The sequence below is a fragment of the Panthera leo genome, chromosome A3 (assembly GCF_018350215.1).
Source record: "Panthera leo isolate Ple1 chromosome A3, P.leo_Ple1_pat1.1, whole genome shotgun sequence".
Lineage (NCBI taxonomy): Eukaryota > Metazoa > Chordata > Mammalia > Carnivora > Felidae > Panthera > Panthera leo.
Genome location: NC_056681.1, coordinates 102,386,906 through 102,414,060, shown reverse-complemented (window position 1 = coordinate 102,414,060; position 27,155 = coordinate 102,386,906). Strand labels below are relative to the sequence as shown.

General features: G+C 42.6%; 1 protein-coding gene and 1 pseudogene across 1 annotated transcript; both read left to right on the top strand.

Moving 5' to 3' along the window:
- Positions 1–42: 42 nt before the first annotated feature.
- POLR1B (RNA polymerase I subunit B) lies at positions 43–26,957 on the top strand. Its single transcript, XM_042933030.1, has 15 exons — positions 43–278; positions 4,187–4,354; positions 4,607–4,753; positions 6,417–6,549; positions 7,642–7,778; positions 8,561–8,784; positions 9,774–9,945; positions 12,322–12,493; positions 13,826–14,107; positions 15,017–15,150; positions 19,639–19,809; positions 20,419–20,575; positions 23,468–23,664; positions 24,650–24,903; positions 25,547–26,957. Exons 1-15 carry the CDS (start codon positions 102–104, stop codon positions 26,427–26,429), a joined length of 3,408 nt encoding a protein of 1,135 aa, XP_042788964.1. The 5' UTR covers positions 43–101; the 3' UTR covers positions 26,430–26,957.
- On the top strand, positions 1,498–2,062 carry LOC122216334 (annotated as a pseudogene).
- Positions 26,958–27,155: the final 198 nt, after the last annotated feature.

Sequence of the window (27,155 nt, the reverse complement as noted above, 5' to 3'; positions counted from 1 at the left end):
AGAAGAACTACATTTCCCAGCAGGCCGTGGGCACCGGGGCGCCTGCCGTTCTTCCCGGCGCGTGCGGAGCCGTCGCTGGCGCCCGGTGTGCAGGAGGACGCATGGATCCCGCCGGCCGGTGGCAGAGCCTGCCCAAGGGGCCCAGCTTAAAGCATTTGACTGACCCGTCTTATGGGATCCCGCGGGAGCAGCAAAAGCCAGCGTTGCAGGAACTGACGCGGGCGCATGTCGAGTCCTTCAACTACGCTGTGCGCGAGGGCCTCAGCCACGCGGTGCAGGTGAGCGCGGCGTCCTTCCAGGCTGCAGTCGCTCTGCGATCTCCGGTGCCACTTGCTCCGACGAGGCCCCAGATGAGGCGAAACTCGAGGCGGGCACAGGAGAAGGACCCCGCGGGCTGGACGAGGGGGGTGGGTGGGAGGATGCTTGTGTGGCGAGGGGTGCGGGATAGATCCAAGATGCTGGGGTAAGTGGGGCAGTGGCCTTGGGTAGGGTTCCCAGAGAGATGGCTGGGAGATCACAGTATAATCCCAAATAGTCCTCCCAGATAGATCGCGCCAGGCTCGGCGGGGGGCCTGGCACTTGTAGTCTAGTCGACTGGGGGAGTACTAGATGTATTTGTGATTTCTGGATTTCTTTGTGGTTGGAACCTTAGTGTTTTGTAGCCAGTGCCTGCATGCGTGAGAGTGAGGAAGGCGCTATGCTATGGTGGGTGTGCCATTCACACCGCACATGCTTTCATGTCACTGAAGTTTTACCTCTCCGAAACTTACCTGAAAAGGTTCTGAACCTATTTGTACATAGACTGTACATGTGAGGTCATCCTTCCACGGTGTTCTTCTTAGCTTTAAAGGGAGAAACTACTGGGCACCTGCTCTGAATTAGGTGGGTGTTGAGGAAGATATAAATGAGGCCTGAAAGCGAGATTGAGTAGTAGTGACACTTATTCAACATTAAGTGATTTGATTGATCTAAAGGATACGGTAGCAGAGTTCAAATGAAGATGGTGGGGGAAGGTCTCATTTGGTTAGCATCGCCAGCGTCTCCCAGGCAGTGGGCTCTGAGGGTGCCAGTAATACATAGACTGGAAGTTCTCAAACTTTTTGGTCCCAGGACCCCCTTCCACTCTTAAAATTTTTGAGGGGTCCTAAAGAGCTTTGTTTATCAGTATTTACTCTATTAGAAATTAAAATTGAGAAAATTTTAAAGTATGAATTCATTTAAAAGATAAACCAATGATATATTAACATTTTTATTAAAAATATTTTTGGAGAGGGGTGCCTGGGTGACTCAGTTAAGCGTCCAACTTCGGCTCAGATCATGATCTGAGGTCCGTGAGTTTGAGCCCCTCTTCCGGCTCTGTGCTGACAGCGCAGAGCCTGGAACCTGCTTCAGATTCTGAGTCTCCCTCTCTCTCTGCTCCTCCCCTGCTCGCTCTCTCTCTCTCTCTCACGAAATAAATTAACGTTAAAAGAAAATTGGGGGGGTGGGAAGGTGAAGATGGCAGTGACCAGGGCACAGGTCCTGGTAGTCTGAAGGCTCAAAGGGCAGCTGGGACCCTGGTGCCATTAGGTGCACAGAGAGCCTCCCACATTACCAAGGACATGCTCCAGGGCCCTATCCCAAGATCCCAGAAGAACAGGCTGCCATTGCCAAGAAGGATAATATGTGGGTGGAAGACTACCTACCAACCACATCCGGGTGATGGCATGGGGTAAGGCAACTACTGGAAGCTTCCTGATGGCTTGCAACAGGAGAGGGACATGGTCTGACTGGGACCACCCAGACCTGAGGTTGAACTGGGGTGAACCGATGCACTGGGGCCTTGACATGTATATCAGGAACCGTGTGGGCACATCCCCCCACGCCTGTTTCCTGGAATCTCATGTGTAAGCACTTCTTGGGCTTCATGGCCTTCATGCTGTTCATGTTTTGGGTTGGGGAAACCTACCCCACCTACTAGTCTGTGGGGCCAAAACAGTATCCTTAAAATAATTTGTAGGTGGAACGAGGCAGTGATACAGCCAAAGAGCCTGCTAAGCTGGTGGTTCGTTATGAGATCTGAGGAAGCTTCGTCAGCTTTGTGCCCCCTAAGTGACTCCCTTATTTCTAGAGACTTAACCTGAATAAATCCCTAATAAAACAGTGGTATGGTTAAAAAATTTTTTTCTAGGGGCGTCTGTGTGGCTCAGTCAGTTGGGCGTCCGACTTGGGCTCAGGTCATGATCTCACAGCTTGAGTTCGAGCCCTGCGTTGGGCTCTGTGCTGACAGCTTGGAGCCTGGAGCCTGCTTCAGATTCTGTGTCTCCGTCTCTCTCTGCCCCTCCCCAACTTGCACTCTGTCTCTCTCTCAAAAATAAACATTAAAAAATTTTTTTTTCTAGAGCAGAAAAATTAATAGGTAAATGATATTTTTCCTGTCTTTTGAATGTCTGGCTTATTAGAAGACAGCTGGATTTGCATTTCTGCTTCTGTATTCAGCCTCTTGTGATAAGTTATTTTGATTAAGTACATGTAGAAAGTGTGGTCAGCACAGATAGTGATGCTGCAACTTAGTATTAGTACCAGAATACTGTATGGAAAATGTTGTTACATAAAACAGTAAAGTAAACGACTAACATTTATAAAGTCAAGGGAAAGATAGCCTTTGTCATATTTTGGTTTATTTACAGTTTTGCCCAATATGGGGGGGGGGGGGGATGTATTTCTTCATTCTGTGAGTCTAAATTGATAAATCTCACAGGCATCTTTTCAGAATACATTCGATCTCATTATTCAGGAATTTGTATTTGTGAATTGCCTACTCATTAAAATCTATTCATAGCCCACAAATCAGTACATACCACCATGTGCAGAATGGTGAAAATTTTGAATTGCCCAGTGCGCACCATTTCAACTGAGGTCCAACAAGGTGATGCTCTATTTCTTGTTTCAAGTTCCATACTATAAACAAGTATCCTTTTCTAAATCTGTCCAATTTTTCTCCTTCTGGTGCTTTTTGTTGGTGATTTCACTCTTTAAAATAGCCCTCAAGCATAGTGCTGAAGTGCTATCTCATGTTCTAAGTGCAAAAAGGCTGTGATGTACCCTTAAGAGAAATATGTGTTAAATAACCTTTGTTCAGTCATGAGTTAGTGCTGTTGGCTGTGAGTTCAGTGTTAATGAATAAACGGTATATATTAAGTAAGGTGTCTTTAAGTAGAAATGTACATAAAACAAGCTTATGTATTGATCAGTTGACAAAAGTGTGATCAGAGACAGGAACCTAACTTTCCCCTAAGAACAATTCAGTGTTTGTGGCAACTTTATAGACCTTAACTATATCAAATAACAAGATTGTATTGTGAGATAGTGTAGCTGCGACTTGAGAAAGAAAATCTTCTGATCTCCCTTTTGAAAGTTGATGCTTCATCCTTAAATAAAAAATACATGAAAATTTTATGTTAGAATAAAATACTAAATCCTAGAACAATGCCAGCTTTAGATAACATTTGAAAATGGAGACAAGGTCAGTTGAACTGACATGGGGGTAGAGAACCTTCTCTATATTCTTGGCTCCATTTCTGGCATTCTTGTTCTAACGCTAAGGCTAGGAGGTTGTTCCTAGTTAATATGTAGGAGAGCTCAGCGATGCCCCTTCCTCGGAACAGGAGAGCTTCCCCAGGGAGTGGTGCAGAGAAGCAGCTGTTGTGCAACGGGAAGAACCACCGTGGCCACCACCTGTGAGGCTCTGGTTTCAGCATGAGGCCACCATGGAATGAAATGTACAAATATCAGCGTAAAGAATGATGGCATTAGAGTGCCCGGTCCTAAATCAGGAGGATGTTTCCGTATCCTCTCCTGTTAGGAGCAGTCCCTTTTGTCTTGCTGTGCACGTTGCAGGTACCACGTACAATAGAGAAGTCAGGCACTTGGTTCACAGAACAGTTTTGTTCTGAACACAACTGTACCCTAGAGCCTGCTACAAATGTGACGTGTTGCAGACACTCACAATCTGAATTAGTTCATTGTAGTTGCAGGTACTTAACGAGGGTATGAGTAGACCAGATGTAGTTTTAACCGTCTTTTTAGATATGTCATGTTTGGCATTTTGGGCATCAGTGCTTGTAGAACACGAGAGCTTTGGAAGAATCTTGGAGAAAGAGGGCCTTGGAAATGCAAGCAGTTCATCGTGTGGATTGTATTTCAGGCTATACCTCCCTTTGAATTTGCTTTCAAAGATGAGCGGATCTCTCTTACTATTGTGGATGCTGTCATCAGTCCACCGATGGTTCCAAAAGGAAACATCTGCAAAGAGCTCAACATTTATCCCGCAGAATGTCGGGGCCGGAGGAGTACCTACCGGGGCAAGTTGACAGTGAGTACAAGTGACAGCGTGTGACTCTTAGGTTGTACGTTTTTGAGAATAAGGCTGGTGCCTAATAAAACTTCTACCAGAATTCTGTTTTCTTGGTACTGTCATTTAAAGATCCTATCTTTTAAATCCAAAGGATAAAATCATTTACCTGATGGTCTTCTTCTTTACTCTTTTAAAATACTTACTTGCTTTGGTAGATCCAGGTAGTTTCTGTTTATTATTAAGTAATTTTCTTCTCTCATTTTCATTTAGGCTGATATCAGCTGGGCAGTGAATGGCATCTCAAAAGGAGTCATTAAACAGTTTCTTGGCTATGTTCCCATCATGGTGAAGTCTAAGCTTTGCAACTTATACAACCTTCCTCCAAAAGCCCTCATTGAGCACCATGAAGAAGCAGAGGTAATTGCGGGCATCCAGGTGATGGTAGAAAAGGCCTGAGATGGGAGTGAGAAGATAGAAACTTGCCAGTGAGAGTCAGTTTTTCTTTCTCCGCTTCCAAGTTCTGGATAGGTAAAATGGGGCTTGGTATCTTGTGTGCTGCATACTTCGTAGGCTCAGAATGAGTCTCAGATGAGACCGTGTGTGAAAAGTTGCCACACAGAGACTATTATTATTATGGGGGAAGTATTGATAGGTTGTTCCCTAATTTCCTGCATGATACACTTTCCGTATGAGATGCTTGCTTTACCAACAGTAAGATTCTGTGAGCATATTGAATTGCTTCCTGTACCTCTCCTTCGGCATGGTTTTCATCTGCGATACGTGGTTTTGCAGTATTGAGTTGAAGTACTCAAGACGTATAGACTCTGCTGGCAGTAGGGAGACTGTTTTGTGATGGGATGAGGGTTATGGTGTCAGATCTGGGTTTGACACCCAAGTGCTCCACTTACCAGTTATGTGGCTTTGGGAATTGTCTTTTTTTTTTTTAATTTTTTGTTTTTAACGTTTATTTATTTTTGAGACAGAGAGAGACAGAGCGTGAACGGGGGGAGGGGCAGAGAGAGGGAGACACAGAATCGGAAGCAGGCTCCAGGCTCTGAGCCATCAGCCCAGAGCCCGACGTGGGGCTCGAACTCACGGACCGCAAGATCGTGACCTGAGCTGAAGTCGGACGCTTAACCGACTGAGCCACCCAGGCGCCCCATGGGAATTTTCATCTTTCTGTGCCTCAGTTTCCTCTTCTGGGCATAATAACTGTGCCACTTATTGTAATGAGGATTAACGGGGCTGGTAACATAGAGCACCCAGCATGATATACCTGCTTCATAGTATCGATGTGTAGTAGCTTTTTATTTATTATAGAACTGTGATACCAGAGGGGCACCTGGGTGGCTCAGTCAGTTAAGTGTCCACCTCTTGGTTTCAGCTCAGGTCATGATCTCACGGTTTGTGAGTTTGAGCCCCACATCAGACTGTGCTGACAGTGCAGAGCCTGCTTGGGATTCTCTCTCCTCTCTGTCTGCCCCTCCCCTGCCCGTGTTCTGTCTCTCTCTCTCTCTTTCTCTCTCTGTGTCTCTCTCTCTCTCAAAAATAAATAAACAAGCATGAAAAACATTTTTTTTAGTTAAAAAAAAAAATGTGATACCAGAACTATGAAAAACAGTTTCCTCTTTAGCTAATCTGAATTTCTGGTTTCCAGAGTTTTTATACAGTCAAAATTTTTTAACTTCTTTGGGAACCATATTCACCTGGAAGCAAAATGGCTATTATCTCTTATCTCTTTCAAGTAAGAGGTTTTTTTTTTTCTTTTTTTTAAATATCATTTGAAGACTAAATCATGAAATCATTTTAGGGGGACAGAAAGGCAAGTTAGTTCGAGTCTGTCTAGTAGAGGAAAGTATCCTGATCCTTCCATACTTTTCTGCCAGGTCCCTAGAACCTTTTTAGTGCACTTAAGAGAAGAACTTAATTCACACACTGACAGTTTCCATGAAGTTTCCAGGGGACCTGTAGACCCTTTTGCCTCTGCGTGCCTCTTCTGCACGTTGCACTGCGTCTGGCAGTTATCTTCATGTTGACGGTGTATCTTTGTTTAACAAATTATAATTCATCTGTTCGGCAGGAAATGGGAGGCTATTTTATAATCAATGGCATTGAAAAAGTCATCCGAATGTTAATTATGCCTCGGAGAAATTTCCCCATTGCAATGGTAAGACCAAAATGGAAAACCAGAGGGCCTGGCTATACTCAGTATGGTAAGTTGTAGTGACCTTTGGAATGTTCTTTTAGAAAAGTTTTGTTTTTCTAGTAAGCATTTCTGTTAAGTTAGTAAGCATGTTATAGCAGGAAGCCTACTTTTATTATGTTTAATTTTTTTCACATTGAAAGAACACATGTATGGGTCGCCTGGGTGGCTCAGTCGGTTAAGCATCTGACTTCATTTCAGGTCATAATCTCGCAGTTTGTGGGTTCAAGCCTCATATTGGGCTCTCTGCTGTCAGCCTGCTTTGGATCCTCTGTCTTCTGCTCTCAGAAAAATAATAAACATTTAACAACAAAGAAAGAAAGAATGCATGTACTGATGTTCTTATTTATGGAGACGAAGGCTGGCCTGACTCAACCAGAGGGGGGTGTGGGCCTCAGAAGTCTCCTATGTAGGTTTCCTCTTCCGTGGCATTCCTCTTGGAGTCCCTGGCTGACAGCCACCTGGCCTCTGAGTGCTCACTGTGACAGAGCCTGGCTTCATAAGACAGCATTTTCATTCTTTGGTAACCCTGCAAGTGAATAACTTGTTTTTATAATTGAGCTAAAAATCAGCCTCTAATGATAACCATATATACTATCCCTAGAATAATAGCATCTCAGCAAGTCAAAACGGCTAGTCGTTTATTCTTTTGCATCACTGATGTGGAATGCCGTTCCAGTCTTTGTTTAAAGCTGAATCAAAATCTAAAATTCTGCTTTTCTCCATTTGGACTCTTGGATGAAGCCATTTTCTCTTGATCAGATTCCACAGAGTACAGGGGATATAAAGCGCTGTATGATGAGGCTCTGCAAGGTGCTCGTGATATAACGTGTTATATAACACACGGACCCAGCTCTACAAGGAAACTTTGAAGTTTCATTAAATTTGTAGTTTCAGTTACTTGTAGTGGTTTTCAGCCTAGGGAGATTGTGTGCCCTAGGGGATTTGGCAAGGTCTGGAGACATTTTTGGTTGCCAGTCTTGGCTAACCTTAGTGATTTGGCTCTATTTTTAAGAGGGTTAAAAATAATTTAGGGAAAAAAGTAATTATCAAAGCAGTTACAGTATTACTGAGTTTTTGACTTTTTGCTTTGTTTCAATAGGAGTTTCAATGCACTGTGTAAGGGAAGAACATTCTGCTGTCAACATGAACCTTCACTACCTGGAAAATGGCACGGTTATGTTGAACTTTATTTACCGGAAAGAACTGTTTTTTCTTCCTTTGGGATTTGCACTGAAGGTGTGACTTAACGAATGTGTTTCTTTTGCTATGAAGAGGTTCAGTGGAGGTCACATTCTGTGCAGAGTAGATAGGTTCTCCCGAGTGGAATTGATGGCTGTATCAGCTGTGCACTGCTCCAAAACAAATTACCCAAAATGCAGTGGCTCAAAATATCAACAACCATTCCTCTCTCACTATTTCTGTGGTCAGGAATTTGGAAGTGGCTGGGATTTGGGGCACTTGTGCCTCAAGGTCTCTGGAGGTAGCGGTGAGATGTCAGCAGGGGCTGCAGTCATTTAGAAGGCCAGTAGGGCCGGAGGATCCACTTCCAAGGTGGTCACTCATGGCTGGCAGGTCATTGCAGGCTGGTGGCAGCAGGTCCTGGTTCCTGTGCACGTGGGCCTTTCCACAGGCTGCTGGAAGCGGCTGTCTTCCCCGAGAGGGTTAGCCAGGAGAGTGAGGCCAAAGCCACAGTCCCTTTTGGGACCTGACCTTGAGAATCACACATCAACTTTTTTACCATGTTGTCTTGGTCACACAGCCAGTGCTGACTTAGTGTGAGCGGAGACTCTACAAGGCTGTGAATACCAGAAGGCAAGGATGATGATGGGGCCATCTTGCTGTCTTACCATACAAGCCATGCCTTGTTTTGGAGAGTTCATTTGGATTTGCCAGTAGTGGAGTGCTAAATTTCCTCAGAGAAATAGAATGGCTAAAATTGTTTAGTTATGACTAGCGATTAAAAAGAAAACCTTGGTTTTTTTGTTTTTTTTTTTTGTTTTTTTTTTTTTCTTTTCTAGGCACTTGTCAACTTCTCTGATTACCAGATTTTTCAGGAGCTCATCAAAGGCAAAGAGGAGGACTCTTTCTTTAGGAACTCCATTTCTCAGATGTTAAGGATCGTAACGGAAGAGGGTTGTTCCACACAAAAACAGGTCCTTAATTATCTAGGTGAACGCTTCAGAGTGAAGCTCAGTCTCCCTGACTGGTACCCAAATGAACAGGCTGCAGAGTTTCTGTTTAAGTAAGTACGTGCTTTTGCCTAAACGGTTGTCTGTGGGGCGGGAGGTTGTAGTTAGGGCTATGAGTCATCTGGGAATCAGAATGGACCTGGGGGTAGCATTCTGGTCTAAGGAAGCAGGGCCCAGCTCTGTTCCTCTGGCCATCCACACCTTTCTTTCTATAGTAGTTTCGTTTTATTTTATTGTGCTTTTAAACTTTTATTTTGAAACAACTCCAGACTTCCAGAATTGCTGCAAAAATAGTACCGTGGACACTTCACATTCACCAGTTGTTACCATTTTTATTACGTTTGCTCTCTTGATTTCTCTTTACGTAGGTCAGCATTCTTCTTCCTGTAACATTTGAAAGTTGTAGGCATCCTGTCCCTTTATTTGCCCAAGGCAAGGACTCTGTTATATAACCATGTACAGTTACTAGCGTTTATTTATTTATTTTTAAATTTTTTTTAATGTTTATTTATTTTTGAGACAGAGAGAGACAGAGCATGAACGGGGGAGGGTGAGAGAGAGGGAGACACAGAATCCGAAACAGGCTCCAGGCTCTGAGCTGTCAGCACAGAGCCCGACGCGGGGCTCGAACTCACGGACCGCGAGATCATGACCTGAGCCGAAGTCGGCCGCTTAACCGACTGAGCCACCCAGGCGCCCCCAGTTACTAGCGTTTAAAGTAGTATGTAGGCACAGGTCACATGTTGAGCACCCGAATGGCCAGTGCCACTGAGAAACTGAATTCTTAATTTTATTTAGTTGTAGTTAATTTACATTTAAATAGCCACATTCTGCATGTCATGCCATGTGGTCCAGCACAGCTCTAGACCCTGTGAGTATGTACTGTCCTTTTGCTAATGTTGCCAGTAAAGAGGAAAAGCAGTTGTCTTTAAAAATGAGCATGAACTTTTAAGTAAACAGGAATCGGGAACCTGGGTTCGTAGGACATCAAGTTCTAGTAGCAGCTCAGTCGTTTTCAGCTTCGCTTTCTGTTTTGACACAGCCAGTGCATCTGTATCCACTTGAAATCCAGTACTGAAAAGTTTTACATGCTTTGTCTCATGACCCGGAAGCTCTTTGCTTTAGCCAAAGGAGAGTGCATGGAGGAGAATCCTGACAGTTTAGTGAATCAAGAAGTCCTTACACCTGGTCAGCTCTTCCTTATGTTTCTGAAGGTAAACGCTTGCTGCTTTCACCCTTGGGCCAGTCGTCCCTCTTGTGGAATGGTGAGACGGTTTCCGGCAGCACTGTTTTCTGCGTGTTTGCAATTTGTAGTTTCGGCACTTTACGTAGCCTGCCTTTTTAATTTTTTGTTTGTTCGGCAGTAAGGGATTTAATCCAAGATCTTAAGTTTACACCAAATTCAGAAACTTCTTTAATATTTCTAAGAGGTTAAAGGCAACATCAAGTCTCGGTCATAACGTTAATGATAACATGTAACTGGCCAAACGTGTGTGATTTCCATACTTTTTTTAAAATGTTATTTATTTTTGAGAGAGAGAGAGAAAGAGAGAAAGAGAGAGCAAGCAGGAGAGGGGCAGAGAGAGAGGGAGACGCAGAATCCAAAGCAGGCTCCAGGCTCTCAGCTGTCAGCACAGAGCCAGACGTGGGGCTCGTACTCACGAACTGTGAGATCATGACCTGAGCCGAAGTCAGATGGTTAACCGACTGAGCCACCCGGGCGCCCCACATTTCCATACTTTTATACCAGCTTTGTTTTAAGCTTCTGAACCCCTGACTCTGGAACACAGTAAGAATCTTCAGGAAGGTACAGGACAGTGACATAATCTGAACTACAGACTTCAGTAGCCATTTCACTGAATATCACAGCGGAGATTGAGGTGTCCTGTGATTTCCGTGCTTGGTTCTGAGGGCTTCTTAATAGTGAGGGAGTGAGAGATACTGAAGAGCTGCCCTCTCTGAACTTTAGAACAGCTCTGGTGAACGCTGTTCATCATCCTTTGTGGTGTCTGCCCTCCCTGCCAGAGGCACTGTCTGCTCAGCTTTATACCCCTGAACCTTTTACCAGAAAGGCTGGGGACCTCATAGGAAGGCTTCTTAGAGGCCTCTTCTCACTTCTCTTGCGCTGTTGTGTGCAGGCCTTACATACAGGTCTCCAGTCACTCGACTGCATTTCTGAAGTCAAAAAGTGCTAGAACTCCAAAAATGCGAGTTGGCAGGAGAACCTGACCTGCACTGACGGGAGGCTATTTATAATGTTCATTTATTCTACTTAGTGTGATAGTTTGTTTGTCTCTCCGTAGAAGTGTGTTTGATTACAAGCCGGCACCTCAGTCTTCATAATAAGTTTATGTACCTGCTACCCTTGTAAAGTCTGGAAAATTCTTAAGACAGAAATAAATTGGGCCCAGGTCGTCCTATAATGCACTGCTCTTTGAAGAAAAGTTTGTCGTGAGGCTTCAATAAATATGCAGAGTGCCAGCTTACAGTATGTGCCCCATGCTAGTTGCTCACCTTAGCAAGTTAACTACAAAGTGACAATAGGCAAACCTCTTACCAGGGAGAGACCGTTTCGGTCCTCATTCCTCTGGTCTCCTGTCTCAGGTCACAGAGCTGCTGCCTGGGTCTCTGGTCCTCAGGTCTGTGGCTTTTCTTTCCTGTTTTCTGACTCTGCTATCTCACTTCTTTTCCATTTTGCTTCAGACTTACAGGAGAAGAGAGTGTCACTCTTTCCTACCAGTGTCAACTGTCTTGTGTGTTGGGCGTCATTTGGGGACTTGGACTCTTCTTAGTTGTTTTTACTGTTAACAGAGTGGCTGCTGCTTTAAAGCTTTGCTCTCGTTGCCTGTTTCTGGGGTTGAAGCTGTTCTGACTACTTGATGAGAGCATTTTAATGAAAAACTTTTCTAAAGCCAAAGCAAACGTGATTTTTGTTTTTGTTTTAATTTTGTTTTTTAATTTGAGAGAGTGTGTGCACGAGTGGGGGTGGCGGAGGGAGAGAGAGAGAATGAATGAATGAATGAATGAATGAATGAATCTCAAGCAGAGCCCAATGCGGGGCTTGATCCCACGACCCTGAGATCATGACCTGAGCCAAAATCAAGACTCTGACACTCAACTGACTGAGCCACCCAGGCGCTTCCTCCCAGAGCAAACTTTTGATTCTTTTCGTGAATGTGGGTAATCTTTACTAGGAGCAGTTTTTGCCTCACTCCAAGGGACATTTGACTGTGCCTGGAAACATTTTTGGTTGTCATAGCTTGCAGGATGCTACTGCCATCCCGTGGGTCAGGGCCAGGGGTAGCGCTAAATATCCTGCATGCAGGGCCTGGCCCCTCACTACAAAGAACTATCTAGCCAAAATGTCAGTGGTGCTGAGGTTGAGAAACCTTGATATGCAGGAGTTTGTGGCTTCTGCCTGAACAGGAATAGTGTGAGGAAAGACTGTTTTTCAGGCTTATAGACCAGACGTTCTCCATGTCAAATGTATAAATTAGTGGGCCTTTGTTATGGACATGGGATTATTATGTGGGAGTAAGTATGAAATGTGAGTAATTTAAATGTAATCGTTTCAATTTTTTTTATTTCAGGAAAAAATGGAAGCTTGGTTAGTGTCTATAAAAATTGCTCTAGACAAGAGGGCTCAGAAGGCCAATGTGTCCATAAACACTGAAAATTTGATGAAGATTTTTAATATGGGAACAGACCTTACAAAACCATTTGAATATCTTCTTGCTACTGGGAATCTGCGTTCTAAAACAGGTGAAATTAAATAGATTGGCTTCAGGGGTTGTGGGAGGGGGGATGGGCTAAATGGGGAAGGGGCATTAAGGAATCTGTTCCTGAAATCATTGTTGCCTACATGCTAACTAACTTGGATGTAAATTAAAAAAATAAAATTAAAAAATAAAAATAGACAGACTTCATTTTAGGTACAGTTTTAAAGTTATTTGATCAATATGGATTTATATATTGCTGAGAGAGGTTCTCTTTAAAAGTGAACTCATCTCTTGGGGCACCTGGGTGGTTAAGTTGGTTAAGCGTCAGACTCTTGATCTCAGCTCAGGTCTTGATCTCGGGGCATGAGTTCAAGACCCATGTTGAACTCTGTGCTGGGTGTGAAGCCTACTTAAAAAAAAAAAAAAAAAGAAAAGCCTTTAAAAAAGTGCATTTGTCCCTTTCACTAAAGACGGATTTCATGTTGTAAATTTGACAAGTGTGCATCAGTGTGCATCAATCTGAAGGGCTTGAGACAAGGCATCTGTAGAGCTTAAATCCACTTCTTTTTTTTTTTTTTTTTTTTTAATTTTTTTTTTTTTTTTCAACGTTTTTTATTTATTTTTGGGACAGAGAGAGACAGAGCATGAACGGGGGAGGGGCAGAGAGAGAGGGAAACACAGAATCGGAAACAGGCTCCAGGCTCCGAGCCATCAGCCCAGAGCCTGACGCGGGGCTCGAACTCACGGACCGCGAGATCGTGACCTGGCTGAAGTCGGACGCTTAACCGACTGCGCCACCCAGGCGCCCCGATTAAATCCACTTCTTATCACCACATGCATCTCTGTGCCTCCTTCTAGAATTCTAAAGATAGCTTAGATCTGTGAAGAACCGTTAGTAGTCTGGGGCGGGGGTGGGGGTGCATCACCTAAACCAGGTGCATCAGAAAGGCCTGAAAAACCTAAGTAGTCATTGAGGGCCCAGAAGTAATACTGTTGATTTTTTTTTTTACACAGATAGTACCGATGCAGATTTTTTTTTACGACTAACAACTTCTTACATATTTTCCATCCCTCTCTGATGAATCCCATTTAGTTACTTGCTGTTTCACACTCATTTAACGTTTCCCACAAAGGAGGTAGTAATAGGAGGAGAGAGGGAACCAGTGGGGCTAATATAACTTGGGAAATCTGGGGGGAGGGGTTACTGCCTTTTTACTACTAATTTTGTAAATCCCTCCCACTCGTCAGTGCTAATAAACTTTATAACTCACTCTGATTTCTACTGTGCTCTGAGGTTTTGTCCTCAGAGCCTCACATCGAAATACACTTGTTTTTTAAGTTTAGCCTGTTTTTGAATGACTTTTGTTTTATTAAGGTCTTGGCTTCCTGCAAGATTCTGGACTTTGTGTTGTGGCTGATAAGCTGAACTTCATACGCTATCTCTCCCATTTCCGCTGTGTGCACAGAGGGGCTGATTTTGCTAAGATGAGGACCACCACAGTACGCAGGCTGCTGCCGGAGTCCTGGGGTTTCCTTTGTCCTGTGCACACCCCAGATGGGGAGCCCTGTGGCCTGATGAACCACCTGACTGCCGTGTGTGAGGTCGTCACACAGTTTGTGTATACAGCATCTATTCCGGCTTTGCTCTGCAGCTTGGGTATGTGATGGACAGTGATAAACAGTCTTGTTTGGGTGTGGGGGTTTTAACAGGTGCAAACTGTCAAGTTATACTTCTTTGGGAACTAAGCAAGAATTCTGCAAGAATTCTGTTTACTCTTCTGTGCAGGAGTCGGGCTGGTTTCCTGGCTCGTCTGTAGGTCAGGTGCATTTTTTTGAGAATGAGTGAGGGAGAAATTAAATGCTATAGTTTTATTTTATTTTTTGCAAAAATAAAAATGTCAAAACATTTCAAATACACCAGCATTCAGCATTATCGTTAATGCATTAACATTCAGCAATATCAGAAATAACATTTTGGGTCACTCCCTGTATCTGGTGACTCGACCACTGCATCTCTAAGTAGGAAACAGTGTCAGTTTGCAGGAAGACCATTAAAAAGAGGTTGTCTAGTAGTCTGTACCCTGATGTCATAAGAGACAGAGCCTTTGTTCTGGGGGACTCACAGCTGCTAACTCTGCTTTGGCTGAATGTCCTGGAATAAACACAAAAGCACCACTAGTCTTGATGCTGGGGTTACAGATAAATTTTAGCAAGTAGGCAAATTCACAGATGTGGAATCCTCAAATAAGGAGGATCAAGTGCAGTTGAGGTTTTGGGGAAAAGTTTATCTATTTACATGGTTCTAATCAAAACATAGAAGATATACATAGGAAAGCCTCTCTTATACCCTTGTCCCCCAGCTGCTCTCCCCAAAGACAGTCCGAGTCACCAGTTTCTTGTGTATCCTTGCTGAAAGGGCTTAGAAACATGTAAGCAATATAAAAATGTTCTGGTTTGGAGGCCAGATCTCTAAAATGATGAAGCGGTTGTCGAGCCTATCTGGAGGGACTTTTTAACGTAGGAGAAAGCACTCTGGTGTGAGCATTTGGTCTGTTCACTTCCCCAGGGGTCACTCCAGTTGATGGAGCTCCACACCGGCCGTACAGCGAGTGCTACCCTGTCCTGCTGGACGGCGTCATGGTTGGCTGGGTGGATAAGGACCTTGCTCCTGGTGTTGCAGATTCTCTCCGACACTTTAAGGTGATCTTGTGTCTTTGTGAACTGTTCTGTCCCTTACTCCTAGGTTGTCTGTCCTTTTCTCGTTGTCGAGGTAGCCCCAGGGCAGCGTAGACTGGCCAGGGGGTCTGGAGGTCAGAAGCTGATTCCGAAAGTGCCTCTACATCCCCTGTAGTGTCACAGTCTTGTCTTGTGCTGGCTTCAGAGGTTAGGGTCAGTGACAGATACTTTGACCTGCATGCATTTTTTTGGTAGTTTCATTGAGGCCCTAGTCTGCTAATCTCACAAATTTTTAACTTTTTTTGTTTTGTTAATACTAGTGGCATACAGGGGGCCTCAAAATACATCCTTTATATTTCAAGTAATGTTGAAGATATGCGAGTTATAAGTCACACCCTGTTACCTTCTGGGTCTTAAAAGTGGATTTCTATTTATTTATTTTTTATTATTATTAAACAATTTTTTTAAGTTTATTTATTTTTGAGAGACACAGGGAGGGGGAGGGGCAGAGAGGAAGAGAAAGGATCCCAAGCAGCCTCTGCATTCTCAGCACAGAGCCTGATGTGGGGCTCGAACTCACAAACCGTGAGGTCATGACTGAGCCAAAACCAAGAGTCGAACACTTAACCAACTGAGCCACCCAGGCGCCCCATGAAAGTATGTTTTTAAAAAGTCAGGTGTGGGCGCCTGGGTGGCTCAGTTGGTTAAGCATCCAACTTCGGCTCAGGTCATGATCTCACAGCTCGTGAATTCAAGCCCCATACTGGGCTCCGTGCTGACAGTTCAAAGCCTTGGAGCCTGCTCCCGATTCTGTGTCTCCCTCTCTCTCTGCCCCTTCCCCACTTGTGCTCTGTCTCTCTCTTTTAAAAATAAGTAAAACATTAAAAAAAAAAAAGTAGAATAACATTCTTTGACTAACTTATATTTGGAATTTTCCTAACAAGAGTTTTGGTATGAGACAATGGGCATTGAAGAATTGTTCTTTGGCAACAGGATGAATTATAGTTCGTGCTCTGGTTTATTTCAAACTGTACTCTGGTTCAGTTTTCGGTATTTTTAGTTTTCAAATTGTTCAATATAATTTTTCTAAATTTTTTTTTACATTTATTTATTTTTTGAGAGACAGAGAGAGACAGAGCACAAGTGGGGGAGGGGCAGAGAGAGGAGGAGACACAGAATCCGAAGGAGGCTCCAGGCTCCGAGCTGTTGGCACAGAGCCTGACGCGGGGCTCGAACTCACAAACCGTGAGATCATGACCTGAGCCGAAGTCGGTCGCTCAACTGACTGAGCCACCCAGGTGCCCCTGTTCAATACAATTTTAAATGTAAAGGTGTTCGAACACCACAGAGAACTCCCATCTGCCCATTACCTAGATCCACCAGTTGTTAGGTTTTGCCCCACATGCTTTATCCGTTTGTATGCCCTTTATAAACCTGTATAGTTTTTTCTTCTGAACCATTTGAGGATGGTATACAGACCAATCCCCTTTTCCATGAAGATTGCCACCATCAAGTGCATTCTTCCTGAGAACAAGGGCTTTTCCTCCTCAATAATCCCAGTACACTTTTCAACATCAGGGAAGGTTAGGGTGGTGGAGTCCACAGCTGACACTCAGATTATGCCAGTTGTCTCAGGAATGTCTTCCACCGCAATTTTTTCTCTATCCTGGTTTGGGACCCAGTCCAGCATCATGTATTACATGTAATTATCATGTTTCTTTAGTCTCCTTTAATCTTGAACGGCCCTTCAGCTCTTCGTGTCTTGACTTTTTTAAAAACTACAGGCCAGTTATTGTATAGCTATCCTTTATTTATGTTGGTGTGTAGCTTTCTGATGATGAAATTCAGGATATCCTTTCAAGAGGCACATGATCTTGGGGCCCCTGGGTGGCTCAGTCGGTTAAGCGGCCAACTTTAGCTCAGGTCATGATCTCACGGTTTGTGAGTTCAAGCCCCACATCAGGCTCTGTGCTGACAGCTCAGAGCCTGGAGCCTGCTTCAGGTTCTGTGTGTGTGTCTCTCTCTCTGCCCCTCCCCCACTCATTCTCAATCTCTCTCTCTCTCTCTCTCTCTTTTTCTCTTTCTCTCTCAAATAAATAAGCATTTAAAAAATGAAAAAAAAAAAAAGAGGCACATGATGTTGACTTGTCCCGCAGCTAGTGATGCTAATTATGATCGCGGTAAGGTTGTGTTCTCTAGGTTGATGCACTGTGCTGTTGCTAATTTTTTGGGTAGTTAGTAATTTGTGGAGAGATATTTGGAAGAAGCTATGTGAAATCCTCATCAAGTTTTTACCTGCAAGTTGGCGAATTCTTTGCAGAATTCTTACTCTCCCATTGATGATTCTTTCCTGAGGGAATGATTATTGTGATGGCTGCCCCGTGATTGTTTCCTAGCTCTATCATTCCTTCTGTGTTTGTGAGTTGCTATTTTGTAAGGTAGAGTTTTCCTTTCTCTTCCACTTATTTGTTTTTTTATTCACAGCAGCATAGATTTACAGATGCCTGTTTTATTTCATGAGTCTTCTGTTGCTGTTGCTTATTTTGATGCTCAAGTTGTATGATTTCACTTTTTCCAGAGGTCCCTGTGGTTTTGTTTTGTTCATAAATGCATATAACAAAATTTACCATTGTAACCATTTTTAAGCTTCTAGTCCAGTGGCATTAAGTATGTTCAGGTTGTTGTGCAACCACCACCCTATCCATCTCCTGAAGTCTTCCATCATCCCAGACTGGAAGTCTGTACTCATTCAACAGGAGCTCCCCATTTCCTCCTTCCCTGGTTGCCACTGTTCTACTTTTCTTCGTGAACTTTGACTTTGCTAGGTACCTCATGTAAGTGGAATCATACAGGATTTGTCCCTTTGTGTCTGGCTTATTTCACTTAGCGTAATGTTTCAAGTTCATTCCTGTTGCAGCCTGTGTCAGAATTTCATTCCTTTTTGGAGCACCTGGCTGGCTCAGTTGGAGGAGCATGTGACTCTTGATGTCACAGTCATGAGTTTGAACCTTACGTTGGCTGTAAAGATTACATGTATAAATAAACGTAAAAATAATTGCATTCCTTTTTTTAAGACTGAAGAATATTCCATTGGGTATACTACCACATTTTGCTTATCCATTCGTTCATTGATGGATACTTAGCTTGCTTCCACCTTTTGTGTTGTTGTTGTTGTTGTTTTTTTTTTAAGCTTATTTATTTTGAGTGACAGGGCTGAGGGACAAAAATGAGGGAGAGAAAATTCCAAGCGGGCTCCGTGCTTCCAGCACGGAGCCCAATGCAGGACCTGATCCCACAAACTGTGAGATCATAACCTGAGCCGAAATCAAGAGTCAGATGCTTCACCAACTGAGCCACCTAGGTGCCCAGGTTGCTCCTACCTTTTGGCTACCATGAATAATGCTGCTGTGAACATGGATGTACAAGTACCTGTTTGAGTTCCTGCTTTCAGTCCTTTGGCGTGTATGCCTAGAATTAGAATTGCTGGATCATACGGTAATTCTGTATTTCATTCTTTGATGTGTTCTGGGGGAAATCTGTAGTATTTTCCTTTCGATATACTAAGTGTATTATATTAATTTATTCCCTGATCATCATTCTCTAGTACTAGTGATGAATAATGAACCCTCAATTCCTGGAATAAATCCCACTTGGTCATGGTGAATCATTTTCTTAATATTTAAGAAATACCAGTTAAATAGTAAAAATTTATTTTTTTCTTAATAGATACATTTCTGCTTTATAAAAAGAATTAGAAAGTTTTCCTTTGTTTTCAGTGCCCTGGAACAGTTTGTAGAAATTGGGTTATCTGGTCCTAAGTCTGCTAGAATTCCCCTGTGAAACCATCTGGCTCTAGTGCTTTCTTTGGGGATAGTTTCTAGATACGTTTATTTCTAATATGGAAATCGATCATCTTTAAAAAGGCTTTCTACCTCTGTTGGGGTCTTCTGTTTTGGTAACCTGCATTTTATCCATTTCATCTTGATTTCTTAGAGTAGACCCATGATTTTAAATTTTAGTTTCACTGGGTTTTTTTTTTTTTTTTTTTTCATTTCTTACTCTGTACATTTGTCCCCCTCCCCATCCCCACACACCCCTCCAGCTTTTTTTCTTGGTTAGGTTAAGCAGTGGGTATTTGAGAGAATGCAGAATTTTGATTTATTACTTTGAACCTTTTTCAGTATTAATTTCAGGTTTTATCTTTGTTAACTTGTGGGGGTTTTGTGTGTGTGGGTTTTTTGGGTTTTTTTTTTGTTTGTTGTTTTTTTTTGGCCTTTGTGTTAAGAATTTGATCCATTTAGGGGAGTCTGGCTGGTGGCTTAGTTGAGAGAAAGAGAGTCAGAGCATGAGCAGGGGAGGGGCAGAGAGAGACAGAGAGAATCTGAAGCAGGCTCCAGGCTATCGGCACAGAGCCCGACGCGGGGGCTCGAACCCACAAATCGTGAGATCATGACCCCCAAGTGCCCACCCCTACATCACTTCTTAATTGAACTCTCTTTTTGTTGAAAACAGGTGTTGAGAGAAAAAAGAATTCCTCCCTGGATGGAAGTGGCCCTTATCCCCATGACGGGGAAACCAAGTCTATACCCAGGGTTATTCCTGTTTACTACTCCTTGTAGACTTGTGCGGCCTGTGCAGAACTTGGAATTAGGCAAAGAAGAACTAATTGGAACTATGGAACAGGTACACAAAGCATTGTGTTGGTGCCTGAACCTACTCGTGTGGTATATGACTTCTGAAGACTTAATCACTGCTACTTTTTAAAAATGTTAGCGCTGTTTGATAACCATCGGGAGTTTGAGAGAAAATCACAACTTACCTCTGTCTCCTCTGTGATGAACACAAAGCCGTTTTCACATTTCCTCCCTCCGCTCACCTATTGAGAGAGAGGGTTGATGGTCATGTTACCTGCCTTCCCATCCTGCCCAGCTCCTATGCACCTGACTCTGCGTCAGGTGGTGAGGTGGGAACATTCCATTAGACTCACTCACCGCCTTTGCCTCCATCTTTGCAGTTGGGAAACTGTGGGCTTTGTGCTACCTAAAAATTTCTTTCTTCCAATCTTCCACAGTTGAACCAGGGTGGATTTAGAGTGACACGGGTCAGGTAAGCGATATTTCTAACTGGAAGCTTCCCCATGCTTCTCAGTGGATCCTGTCCGTGTTCATGATGTTGAGTGGGGAAGGTTTTCGTTCAAGGCTTTGAGTCCTAAACTCTGAGAGATAAGATGAGTTAATATGTTAGCAGCCAGTTATTTTGTGCCTTGAACTTCTCGCCCTTCCTTTTTTCCAGATCTTCATGAACATTGCCATCTTCGAGGATGAGGTTTTGGCTGGAGTTACCACCCACCAGGAGCTCTTCCCTCACAGCCTGCTGAGTGTGATCGCCAACTTCATCCCTTTCTCTGATCACAACCAGAGTCCTCGGAACATGTACCAGTGCCAGATGGGTAAGAGGGAGTAGAGAGTGGTGGTGGTATTCACACAGAAGAAAAGCGCTTGTAACTTTTTTTATTTTGAAATACTTTCAAACTCAGAGAAAACTTGCAAGAATGGTACAAAGATTTCCTATAAACCCTTTATCTAGATTCTGTTAACATTTTGTCTCATCTGCCCTGCTTTCCATTTGAAGGGAAGTTACAGACACGATGCCCCTTTACCCCTAAATATTTCATTGTGTATTTCCTAACAGCAAGCATGTTCGCTTACGTAACCAGGGGCAAGCGTTTAAATCAGGAAATTTAACATTGATGTTGTTATACTATTTTATAGTCCTTACTCAGATTTTGACTGATTGTCCCAAAAATATGGCTTGTGGCAGGTTTTTTTTCTGCGTAGCACCTAGTCCAGGATAACAAGTTGCATTTAGTTGTCATGTCTCTTTAGTCTTTTAAATTAGAACAGATCCTTAGCCTTTGTCACTTTTGACATTGATGTTTTTGAACCAAAAGGTAATTTATTTTGTACGATGTTTGTCAATTTGGATTTGTTTGAAGTCTTGTGATTTGACTTCTGAAGAATACAAACCATGTAGTCACCCACATCTTATCACTTGCAGTATTCTTCATTCCTGCCTGATGATTCCGTGTTCCGTTGAATACCTCCAAGTAATATCTCTTGAGCCTGAAAAGCTTCCTTTAGCATTTTTTATAGTTTAGGTGGTTGGCTACAAATCCTCTTAGTTTTTATTTCTCTGAAAATGTCTTTGTTTGATCTTCACTTGAAGGAAATAGATGTACATTTCTAAATTGAGAGTTAGTTTGTTCAGCACTTAAAAGGTATGGAACTGTCTCTTCTTGGTCTCTCATTTTTACTAGAAGTCAGTGGTTACATGTATGGTTGATTGCTTGTAGATAATGTGTTCCTCCCCCCAGCGCCCCACCCTCCCCTGTCCTTAAGATTTTTACTTTATATTTGATTCATAGCAGATTGAGTACGATATGCCGAGATATGATGTTCTTTGTGCTTGGAGTGTATTGGTCTTCTTAAATCTGGTTTTAAAGAGTTAATCGGGGCGCCTGGGTGGCTCAGTCAATTATGCATCCAACTCTTGATTTTGGCTCAGGTCATCTCAGGGTCCTGAGAATGAGCCCCACAGCCTTGGGCTCCCTGCTAGACATGGAGCCTGCTTAAGATTCTCTCTCTCTCTGTCTCCCTCCCCCCGCCTACCCCCTCTCCCTGCTACCACTCTCTCTGTCAAAAAATAAATAAAAAATAAAAGATGTAATTAAATTAGTAGTTTTTGCCATTAATTGTAAAAACACTGCTTCTGCCCCATTCTCTCATACCTCTCCTGAGATTTCACTTATGTGTCATGTATATTAAACCTTTAGGTATCGTTCTGTAAGCCATTGGTTTATAATCTCCTTTTCTGTCTTTTTTTTTCGTCTTCGGGTTGGATCATTTTGTTGATCTATTGTTAATTTCACTGATTTTTCATTCTATGTCAGATATTTAGTTTTTTAGCCTAGCATTTCTGTTTGTTTCTTTTTTATAGTTTCTATTTTCTCTGAGGTTGTTGTCTTCATTGTGAACATATTTTCCTTTATGTTTTTGAGCATTGTTATTACAGGTTTTTAAAAATCACTGTCTTCTGATTCTAACATCTGGGTCATCTCAGGATCCATCTGCATTGATTACATTTTTCTTAAGTATGGGTTGTGTTTTCCTATTTCCTTGTATTTCTAGTAATACTGGATTGTATCCATGACATCGTGAATGATAGGTTTTAAAGATTGTCAGTTCTATTATGGTCCTTCAAAAAGATTGGTTTTTAGATTTAATTGGTAGATAGCTGAACACAGCAGTTGAAGTATGTTCTTTTAGCCTCAGGTGGCCTGCTTGGATCTGTCACATGCATAGTTTAGTCCGCCAAGGATTTGGACTCCGTTTATTTGCAGAATTTAAGGCTCTTCATGGTTCTTTCCTTTATAAAATCTACCCCCTTACTTTCCAGTTGCTGTTGTGTTCTGAACTCTGTTCCTTGGTTCTGTAGGCTGGTAAGACTGTAGGTTTCTATCTAAGTTGTAGCCACTACAGTGACTGAACCATCAGGCAAAAACATTAAAAACTGAAAAAGCTAGTAGTTCCCTCTGTACTGTTTCTTTTGTCCAAGTGTGAATTCCTCTCCAGTTTCTGACTCCAGTGCTTTCATACTGTGTGTGTTTGGGGAGGGGATGGGGGTGGTTTTTTGTTTTGCATTGTTCTGGATCTTAATGTGCTGAGGTGTAGCTTTCTCCTACTGGAAGCTGGAAGTCTCCTTTTCTAGATTTTAAAATTCACTGTGTATGTATGCATACACATATGGTCTTATAAATCATTTTGTTTCAGGTTGATTCTCTGTAATGTGAAGTAGTACAAAGAAGAGTCTTACTTCCCTACCCTCTGTACCCCACACCCAGAATTAGCAGATACTGACATTGTGTTCTGTGTGTGTGTAAGGAAGTAATCTAAGTAGGTAGATAATAGTTACTGTCTGCTTTTCATCCCGTCTGTCCCCCAACTAGTAATATCCTGTAATTTATATGCATCCTTTTTATGCTTTTCTTACATTATACACGTGTCCATAAACTAGGAGTGGAATTATCTGGGATGTATACCTAAAGCGTATAATATTAAATGTCATTCTGTGCTTTTTCCCTCTCAGCATCATTTTCATGGTCTGGCTACATAGATACACGTGGTCTGCTTCATTTTCATGCTGTGTATTAGTCTGTAGTGAGCAGAACCACCACGATTGATTTATTCATTCCCTGATGATGCATGTTTTATTGTTACCAATTTTATATATGACCTTTATAGTCAAGGGGAAAACGATGCTAAGGGTTTTTTTTCCTTTGTAGGGAAGCAAACTATGGGCTTTCCACTTCTCACTTACCAAGCTCGATCAGATAATAAACTGTATCGTCTTCAGACTCCACAAAGCCCTTTAGTGAGACCATACATGTATGATTATTATGATATGGATAACTATCCAATTGGGACAAATGCCATTGTTGCTGTTATTTCTTACACTGGCTACGATATGGAAGATGCCATGGTGAGTTCTGCCAAGAGAATGTAGTTTCATTTCTTTTCTTTTTTAAAAAAAATTTTTTTTAACGTTTATATTATTGAGAGACAGACAGAGACAGAACATGAGCATGGGAAGGGCAGAGAGAGGAGGAGACACAGAATCTGAAACAGGCTCCAGGCTCTGAGCTGTCAGCACAGAGCCCGACGCGGGGTTCAAACTCAACAAACCGCAAGATCATGACCAGAGCCGAAGTCGGATGCTTAACTGACTGAGCCACCCCGGCACCCCTCATTTCTTTTCATTTTAACTTTTTTGTTTACTGTGGGATTACTGAAGGAATATTTTCATGTCCTGTTCTGTTAAATGTGTTCTGTTAAATGTTCTGTTCTGTTAAATGTTCTGTTCTGTTCTGTTCTGTTAAATGATGAATTCCTAGTCTCAGTTGAAAATGGCAAGCCTTGGGGCACCTGGGTGGCTCAGTCGGTTGAGCGTCGGACTTTGGCTCAGGTCATGATCTCGCAGTCTGTGAGTTTGAGCCCCACGTCGGTCTCTGTGCTGACAGCTCAGAGCCTGGAGCCTGCTTCGGATTCTGTGTCTCCCTCTCTCTCTGCCCCTCCCCTGCTCATACTCTTTCTCTCAAAAATAAACAAACATTAAAAAAAAAATGTTTTAATTTTTTTATTAATGTTTTAATTTAATCAGCACAGAGCCCGATGTGGGGCTTGATCTCATGAACTGTGAGATCACAACCTGAGCCGAAATCAAGAGTCAGATGCTTAACTGACTGAGCCACCAAAGTGCCCCTATCATTTATATTTATGTATGATCAGGTCTTAAGCCATTTACAAGTGTCTGGGTTTTATTAGTGTAGGTGACTTGGAAAATTTGGAGTTTTAAAATTAGAATGGCAGTTATCATAAACGCAGTATTTTAATTCTAACTAGTTTTAATTTTGAAAATCCCCATTTGGCCTCAGTCTCTTAAATTAATGATTTTTTTGACCTCACAGATTGTGAATAAGGCCTCTTGGGAACGAGGCTTTGCCCATGGAAGTGTCTACAAGTCTGAATTCATAGATCTCTCTGAAAAAATTAAACAAGGAGATGATAGTCTGGTGTTCGGAGTCAAACCTGGTGACCCACGGGTTTTGCAGAAGTTAGATGATGATGGCTTGCCATTTATCGGAGCACAGTTGCAGTATGGAGATCCGTATTATGGCTACTTGAACCTCAACACCGGGGAAAACTTTGTGATCTACTATAAGTAAGTTCGGATACCCAATACTACTTTGTGAAGGCTGTTTCTCAATGAAATTGCTGGTGGTCAGTGAATGTTATCTTTTAACAGGAGAATTCTGGAGAAGACAGAAGTGATGGTTTTAGTCACTGACTCAGTCATAACTGAATTGGCGTTTCTTAAATGAGACAAAGTTCTGTGTCTGCTGTATGGCCTTTGTTTTTTTACTTCTCTTGTCAGTCTCATAGTTTGATAAGTTACCTGTGATTTATTTCAAAACTGTATTATTCAGACTTGATCATCTCTCTCAGGCATGTTGTTAGGAATTTTCCTAGCTAAAATGTCAAGTTCACTGTGCCTTTTATTAAAATTAAAAATTTCTTAGCTTATTTTACATCCAGAAAATTGTTTCAACAGTAGGTCTCATCATAGTTTTTCAGTTGCCTCTGTCACCGTTCTTTCGGATGGGCATAGTTGTGTAGTGAATGTAATCAGTAGCCCTGTTCGTAAATACTTGTAGGGACACCATCTCTATTTGTACTGGAGAGTAGAGGTAGGAATAAGTTTTGCAAATACCCTATAAGATGCACTAATTATATCAATAAGACTTAAGTGTCTTTGTAAGTTTAAAGAACATAGTTTGACCTCCCGTCTGCTTATTTTTTCCTAGGAGTAAAGAAAATTGCATTGTGGATAACATCAAAGTGTGTAGTAATGACACCGGCAGTGGGAAATTCAAGTGTATTTGCATCACGATGAGAGTCCCTCGGAACCCAACTATCGGAGATAAATTTGCCAGTCGTCATGGGCAGAAGGGCATCTTGAGCCGGTTGTGGCCAGCTGAGGACATGCCATTTTCTGAGAGTGGGATGGTCCCAGACATTTTGTTCAATCCTCATGGTTTTCCCTCCCGCATGACCATTGGTATGTTAATTGAGAGCATGGCGGGGAAGTCTGCTGCTTTGCACGGTCTCTGCCACGATGCTACACCCTTCACCTTTTCAGAGGAGAACTCAGCCTTAGAATACTTCGGTGAGATGTTGAAAGCTGCTGGCTACAACTTCTATGGCACCGAGAGGCTGTATAGTGGCATCAGTGGGATAGAACTGGAAGCAGACATCTTCATAGGCGTGGTTTATTATCAACGTTTACGCCACATGGTCTCAGACAAATTCCAGGTTAGAACGACGGGAGCCAGAGACAAAGTCACTAACCAGCCTATTGGGGGAAGAAACGTCCAGGGCGGAATCCGTTTTGGGGAAATGGAGCGGGATGCTCTTTTAGCCCACGGTACATCTTTTCTCCTTCATGACCGCCTCTTCAACTGTTCGGATCGATCGGTAGCCCACGTGTGCGTGGAGTGTGGTAGTTTACTCTCTCCACTGTTGGAGAAGCCACCGCCTTCTTGGTCTGCCATGCGCAACAGAAAGTACAACTGTACTTTGTGTAATCGCAGCGATACTATTGACACCGTTTCTGTGCCTTACGTTTTCCGGTATTTTGTAGCCGAACTGGCAGCTATGAACATCAAAGTGAAATTGGATGTCATTTAACCTGATGTGGCCTTTTGGGTTAGGAAAACTATCAGATTAAAATAAGATGTAACTTCAGTTTAGTGAAGATATTACTTGGTTACTGTGGAGTTTTTCCAAGGGTGTTAGAGTTTTCAACCAAGACCTAGCAACTGAGAATTCAGGATTTCTGAGTCTATCCAGTATAAGAACTACTGAAGTTGATTTTTAATACATTATGTTCAAAAAATGATACACTGGTAAGTTGACGGATATACAGGGAAGTCTTTCCAACCCTAGGTTCTTTGTATCCTATTTTCAGCAGGCAGTGACCATCAAACATTTCTCTGGCTAGAGCAGAGCAGTCCAATACAAATACAATGCAAGCCATAGATGTAATTTTATATTTTCTTATATCTCCATTAAAGTAAAAACAAAAGGTGGCTCTATTGAAATGTAGTTGTTGTACAAAACTGCACGTATTTAATGTATACAATCTGATGGGTTTGAACACATGCATACACCTGTGAAATGATTGTAATCAAGGTAATAAACGCCACTTCCAGAAGATTCCTTGTGCCCTTTGGGGTCGTGTGTGTTCGTTTTTGGTAAAAACACTGAACTTGACATCCACCCTGACATCCATCCTCTTAACAGATGTTTATGTGTACATGGTAGTATTGTTAATGACAGGCACAACATTGTACAGGTATCTAGAATTTACTCGTCTTGTGTTAAGTGGAATCTGACACCCGTTCAACAGCAACT